This window comes from Sinocyclocheilus anshuiensis, unplaced genomic scaffold (assembly GCF_001515605.1).
Source record: "Sinocyclocheilus anshuiensis isolate Anshui unplaced genomic scaffold, SAMN03320099.WGS_v1.1 scaffold2182, whole genome shotgun sequence".
Taxonomy (NCBI): domain Eukaryota; kingdom Metazoa; phylum Chordata; class Actinopteri; order Cypriniformes; family Cyprinidae; genus Sinocyclocheilus; species Sinocyclocheilus anshuiensis.
Window position 1 is genome coordinate 227,207 of NW_015557240.1, and position 7,036 is coordinate 234,242.

At 42.3% G+C, this 7,036-nt stretch overlaps 1 protein-coding gene across 1 annotated transcript in view; it reads right to left on the reverse strand.

Annotated features, from left to right (window-relative positions):
* The window catches only part of LOC107679036 (lymphocyte antigen 6I-like), an 11,423-nt gene extending 7,550 nt beyond the window's left edge, over positions 1-3,873 (reverse strand). Inside the window, exons 1-2 of the mRNA XM_016474447.1 lie at positions 3,637-3,873; positions 1,001-1,123 (exon numbers count right to left, since the gene is read on the reverse strand). Coding sequence (XP_016329933.1) covers positions 1,001-1,123; positions 3,637-3,691 — 178 coding nt within the window. The 5' untranslated portion in view covers positions 3,692-3,873. The remainder of the gene's footprint in view (positions 1-1,000; positions 1,124-3,636) is intronic.
* Between the last annotated feature and the right edge of the window lie 3,163 nt (positions 3,874-7,036).

Consider the following 7,036-nt stretch of genomic DNA (forward strand, 5'->3'; position numbering starts at 1 on the left):
ATACGACCGCCACAGTGCCCCGCTCCTTTGGTACCGCCGCTGCAGCGCCCTGCTTAATTTGATACTGCCGCCGTAGCACCCTGCTCAATTCAATTCTGCCGCTGTAGTGCCTCCATCCGTCGTTTCGAGCCTAATGGCTTATTCAACATTGGACAGGGCTCTCCCTTCCGGTGCAGCAGAGCCGCAGCTCCCTTTGGTTGTAGTGAGAGCCCTCCATCTGATGCTTTCAATCACGCCACGTATTCAGCTGCAAGAGGGACTCTCCCTTCCGTTGCAGCAGAGCCGCAGCTCCCTTCGGACACAGTGAGAGTCCCTTACCTGGCCTTCCATTGTGCTCCTTATTCGGCGGCAGGTAGGGCTTGCCATCCGATGTGGTGAGCCGCAGCTCCCGTCAAGCACTGCACGACCCCGCCCAGCCGCCTCCTTGCACACCCCACTTTTTCTTCACGGCACGCATATTTTTGGGGGGCTACTAACAATTTTCTCTCCGGCTGCTGTCTCATGCCATTAGCTTCTTTTCAGGGGGTTCTCTGGGTTCGGGCTCTATCCCGAGCTCGGAGCCCTCCCTCTGGACAGCACGCCAAATATGCTACTAATTGCTCAATCATATTATATGTTAGTGCGAACTCGTGAAACGTGTTACGCAGTGTTAAATCAGGTTCTGCAAAATCAGGTCCAGACGGCTTATTAGGGAACACCCTGTTACTCACTCACGAGGGCAGAACTCACCTTAAAAACATCAAAGTCCTCTAATTCATTCTCAGAACACACCTTCACTACTACTTTCCCACACCTTACATCACACACACACACACACACACACACACGATGTAAGTATCTTGTGTGTGTGTGATGGTGTGGGAAAGTAAATCAAATCAGGATCACACATTCCCACAGCCTGTGCTGATTAATATTCAGCTGAGTCATTCTTTTGCTCCATTTGTTAATCAATCAGTACAATAGAGCAGTGACTGTCTGCACAATGTTCTGTTCAGTTGACCTTTAACTCCTACAGCTGTGCTGGCAATACATCGCTGGCCCACGGGACATTCCTGGGGGAACTTCAGACAGTCCAGAGGAGAGATGGCTGGAAACATGCATGTGTAGCATCTCAAGGACAACACTGCAAGAGAGGGAGGAGAATCAGTGAATGTTTCAGAATCAGCATCTGATACATAAAATGCTTAGACTAGCCTTACATGTTAGTCCTCTAATGTTTTTCTTTAAAGGGGTCATGAACTGCCTCTGTTTTTATTTTGTACTGTTCTCTGAGCTCCACTTATAATGTTATCAAACGTGGAGGATTGTAGACTCTGAAGTAAACGTCCACTGCTATGATTGGCTAACAGTTGTGTATGATTTAGGTTAAAAATGCATAAATACTCATATCAAACGATCTGTTTAACAGATAAAGCCATAGCGATCACTTGTGTGTTGCAACATTACTGTCGGATCCAATATAGTTGCACAACATCGTATTTTAGTTTCAAACTTTCTTAAAATCGAATTGTTGAATTGCCGCGTCGAACTGTGCCTTGTTTGTAAACGAATCTGCGGTAAAATGAAGTAAACAAAGGACCGAGTTCTTACTGACGTGGTCTGAATCTTCATTAAAAATTAAACACATTCACTGTTTCCTAACATTGGGATCAGAAGGGAAGCAAAGCAAAGACACATCTTGGCAGTAGCCCCTCACTGCAGAACACAAAATCCAGGGGGCGTGGTTGGATCCACATCTAGGGGGTGGAGATTGGTAGGTTTAGGGGTGGAGATGGGTGGGTTTAGGGATCAGGGGGTGGAGACGGGTAGGATTAGGTATATGTAAGGTGGGAGGAGTTGGATCTGGATCCAACCACGCCCCCTGGATCTTGTGTTCTGCAGTGAGGACCATCTCCATCTTGGCACTGCACAGTGTCTTGTCTTCAGAGCATCTTTATCGTTTGCTTTCTGAGTAGACCTGCGTTTGCCTCTCTCGTTATTTACACTACTTGTGCGAATCAGTTGGCGGAGCAAAACAAGCAGTGACGTAGAATTGGTGGGCGGGGCTAAACAGGCAGCGCTGTAGAATCGGTGGGCGGGACTAAACAGCAGCTATGTAGAAGCAGGTGTTGATCTTTTTCTGTGGAGGCGATGCTTATCGACACTACTGCATCATAGAGTAGAACCAGGGCTGTCCTTAGCTAATGTGAGACCACACCAGTTGCACCGGCCAAAAGATGGCCCTAAGTAGAACATTCCACAACCTGTCATTTTGACAGAGTGGCTTCAATATAAGCAAAAGTTTTGAGTTCTGAAACTTAAAGGATGTACAATGACCTCTTATATTTCAAAAGATCAAGGGAATTTTGTTTTCTCAGTTCATGACCCCTTTAAAACGGGTCAATTTACGTTGGTTACCTAAAAACTTACACTGGTCTAATCTGAATAATAAGACTCACTGCCCCTTGGTGAACTGCTAGTTGGTCAGACTACTTCTTAAGACAATCTTAGCATAGAGACTAAGGACCGGATTTACTATAAACGCAAAAGGCAAATTAGCGTGAGAGCACAGTCTCATAAAAGCGCTGACGGGAGTGGAAAGTTCTGCGGGTTATTTACTGAGAACACAGATATAATTTCCATAATGACCCATGCAAAACCAAGAGCAGCGCAAATTTGCGTAAGTATATGTTCAGATAATGTCTTCCTCTGGCATTCCAAATAAATTCATTCTCTCCCTTCTATCGCGCTCTCTGTCCTCTGTGGTGCCTCCTCCTGGCATCAACAATCACAGCCATGTCAAGCGCAAAATGGGTTGACGCAGGCTTTTGGGTGGTGAATAACGGAGCAAATACCAGTGAACGGACTACCGCAAACTATGGTAAATCAGGTTGTGTGCTTCTTGTAAATACTCTCCTGAAAGGGCGTCTGAATGGGGCACTTCTACAAATGCATATGCAATAAGGTCAGCCACACAGATGTCTACATGGCCTTTGCATCGCTAATTTTTCACTGCACGTCTTTAGTAAATCCTGACAGCAGTTTTTTAACGCCAAAAGAGGGTTTGCACTGGCACAAGCTGTTAGAAAATCTGGCCCTAAATTTATGCAACTGGCCCCTGGTTTCAGAGCAGTGGTGCAGTGGACACATGGGGAGCAGGGTTTGAGTCCTGATCCCGTTCACCCTTCCTCATCCATACTTTTGTGTCTACACATCTTTTAGTTAAAATCAAAGGTTTCTCCTGACACAGAGTTGAGAGCCAAAGAAGAGGAGACCTGGGGTCACATGCAGTTTAAAAAGTCCTAATTATTCTAGAGGACACTAGATCTGAATAGCCACATGCAATCAAGGAATTGAAATCTTTAGCAGTTGTTATGGGATAGAGTAGTGCACGATTCATTCCAAACATGTGAACTAAGAAGATACTGATGAAGTTAGGAATATATCTGTACTCTCATTCATTAGGCCTTGAATGGCAAAAACTCTTAAGTGATGCTTTTTATAATTAGAAAACAGCTCCAGCTGAGAGATCTTACCTACATTCAGCACTACACCAACCAAGCACATCGTCTTCAGTGAGGCGACAATAAAAATGATAAGAATCACAAGTTTCTTTGGTTGAATGAATAATAATCTCCATGTTTAGGTGCATCCTACCTGCTAAAGGCAGACAGCCGATGAGGATGAGGAGGGATCCTTTAGATTTCATCATGATGGTGCGTCTCCCTCTGATCACCAAAAAGCTAGGAGAGTCAACCTTTCCTATTTTTCCAGATCAAATCGAGCAGTTTCCCTTTCCTAATTCCAGGCATGTAATATTGAGTATAAAGGAGTCAGAATCTAAATGGACGCCACTATGAAACTCCCACAGCTTTTGGTTTGCTGTTGTCTAGAGCTGAAATCACAATAGGATTGTGGTGGGCTTTGACTGGCTTGGACTCCACCCTGGCGGTTTAATTTGATTTAGTGGCGATTACTTGAGAACTGAACTGGAGTCAGGGCCTAAATTAAAGGCCAATTCACACTGCACCGACAGACACAGATCCAACAAGTCCCCACAAGCACAGATTCAACATTATCAATCGACGAAAACAAACGCTGATCAGACAAAGCCCAGCGGACGTCTGCGTCTGTCGGTGCAGTGTGAATTGGCCGATAGAAAACGCAGAACATCTGACATCTTTTTTTACGACAGGCAAATAATACATTTTCATAATTGTTATAATCAGGTGCTGCCACTACTATAGCTTAAAAAGGAGTGTATATGTGTGTTTGTGAGCACAACAACGAACAAATGCACAGCCTGTTTGTTCCAAATTACTGGCATGCAGAGCAGCAGGGAAATCAAATGACAGCAACCTTGTGACACAAGCGTGACACACAGTCACGATAAACGGTTTGCTAGTTATTACGCCAAAGGCACACACAAACACACACCAATGCAAATCTCAGACACAGCATGAAGATATTTCAGAGTCGCCTCTACTGAACTGACACTGCTCACTCCCAACAGAGTCATGCAACATACATGTGGAGCCAAAGAGGACATGACTGTGTGACTTACGTGAGGCTGTTTGCTGGTTTTGCTTGAGAAACGAGGGATGGACAGATGTTCTTTAATCCCGTCTATCCTCTGCTAGTCTTTGTCTCGATCTGTTGCTCCATTTCCCTGGAGTCGTGGCTGTGTCATTTTGAGCTGTCTGTGTATCAGTGGCCTCATGCCTACGGCCGAATCACAGCCACGCTGCTATACAGTTATCACGTGCCACGTTTCCCGGGCCTAAAAGCTCCTTCAGATCCTAAAAACAAACAAGAAAAGGTGCTATTATACACTCCCTGCTGTACTACTACCGACAAATCATAACCTTTATCTCTGTGGCGAAATCACAGGCAGCGATTCATTTTTAAAGAATCATTAAAGTGCTGGTGTCACTGTGGTAAAACAGCAGTTTTAAATGATCAGCGGAAAATAGTGCTCATGAACAGAGGTTGAGATTGCATAATTCGATACCTCACAACTTCAGATTCACAGATTCAGATTCAGACCCACAGCATGGCTAAGGATTAATTAGACTATAGGATTTGGCTTACTTCACAGCCATGAACCAATGTTGCTGCTTGTCAGTGGCAGCTAATATTACAGGGAGTGATATTCATTTGTGAGAGCTTTTTATTGTGCATTTTATTGTACAAATTTGGACACACACGCAAGTGCATGAGTGAGCATGAGAGAGCATTTTCAGTCCAATTTTCAAGGACAGTAACGGTGATGATAAATGGAGAAATGTTTCCATAAGACTGGAAATTTGAAATGTGTTATCTGCTAAAAGCCTTTTTATCAGCTTAGATGTACACCCTGTACACGGGAACTAAAAGCCACAGAACCCATATATGAATTTCATGCGGTCTATAAACTTTTACCAATTCTTAAAAACCACCCATTCCATGTATGAGGACTGATGAAGCACAAATAATGCATCATGCACAATGAGTGAGAAAACGTTTTACACAAAGTTTTGTGTATTTAAGACCCTCAAGAGTTTCCCATTAATTACTGTGGCGACCCGTATAATTTGTCCTGTCACAGATTCGTAATGAACCAAACTTGGTTTTGATCTCTAAAATTGTTTTTTGCGATGTTGTTCTGGCACAACTTTTAGTCGAAATCATAATAAAATAAACTTAAAAAAACAACAACATGAAATCACGAGCTTAGTACCAAAGGAGGGTAATAGTGCTTCATTTATTCTGTTACATTTGTCTAAATCACTTTTTTGGAAACTATGTAGGCCTAATTTATAGAGTTTTAGAGATTTTACTCTTCTTATGACAAAAATGTACTGTAACTTTGTAACACTGGCTGATGTAATTCTTGTTACTTAATTTTAATGCAATAAACGTTAATAAATGCATAGTTTTCGCCAAGGGCATTGTTAGACTTTTTTACGAGATTTTTACTCTTCTTATGACAAAAATGTACTGTAACTTTGTAACACTGGCTGATGTAATTCTTGTTACTTCATTTTAATGCAATAAACGTTAATAAATGCATAGTTTTCGCCAAGGGCATTGTTAGACTTTTTTACTGGGGCATGAGCGATGCTCCATTCGTTTTAACATCTGTTCATCTGATAAATGCTTTATTGACTTCATCATCATCATCATCATCTTGCTTGCTGTGATATCAGATCCAAAGTACTTGTTTCCTTCAATAGCCTACTTTTTATTAAGTAGTATAGTATGAATCTATTATAGTACTAATTAATTTTCCCTTCATGGCAGTTTTTGCAGCATGTCATAAGACACAGATGTACAATAAATGTAATAAATGTGGACTGAGACTATTATAAATTAAAAGATGTTTGAGTTCACTTTAAATTTCAGCAGGGGTGTTTCCTCCAAGGGGACGACAAAATAATCCATAGCACAAAAATAAAACAATGCAAATATTACAAAATATGACATTAAAGGGGTCATATGATGCAAGTTCAGTTTTTCCTTTCTCTTTGGAGTGTTACAAGCTCTTGGTGCATAAAGAAGATCTGTAAAGTTGCAAAGACTAAAGTCTCAAATCCAAAGAAATATAAAAGTCTTTATCAAAGTTAAGAGAGTCAACCACGCCTACCTAAAACGGCTCGTTCTAACACGCCCCCACATGTCTACGTCACGATGTGGGAAGATTTGCATAACGCCGCCCAAATGTTCACGCAAAGAAAGAAGGCGTAACTTTTATTCTCGCTGTAGTATTGTTGCTGCCGCCATGTCGTGAAGACGCTGTGTGTTTCGTTGTGAAAGCGAAACTACTTTGTTTGGTCTTCCAAAAGAGGACACGACTAGAAATCAGTGGTTAAGTTGTATTTACAACACTGTTCCAGAACACTTCAACCCAAATATTCAGATGTGTGCAGCACATTTTATGGAGGACTGTTTACTGATCCTGGTAGAGTAGACTACAATGCTGGCTGTTCTGACTGTAAGTACATTTTAATTTAAAGAATTTGCCACTGATGATTCAAACGTGAGTTTTGAGCAGTGTAGAGTAGCGCTTGTAGTTTGT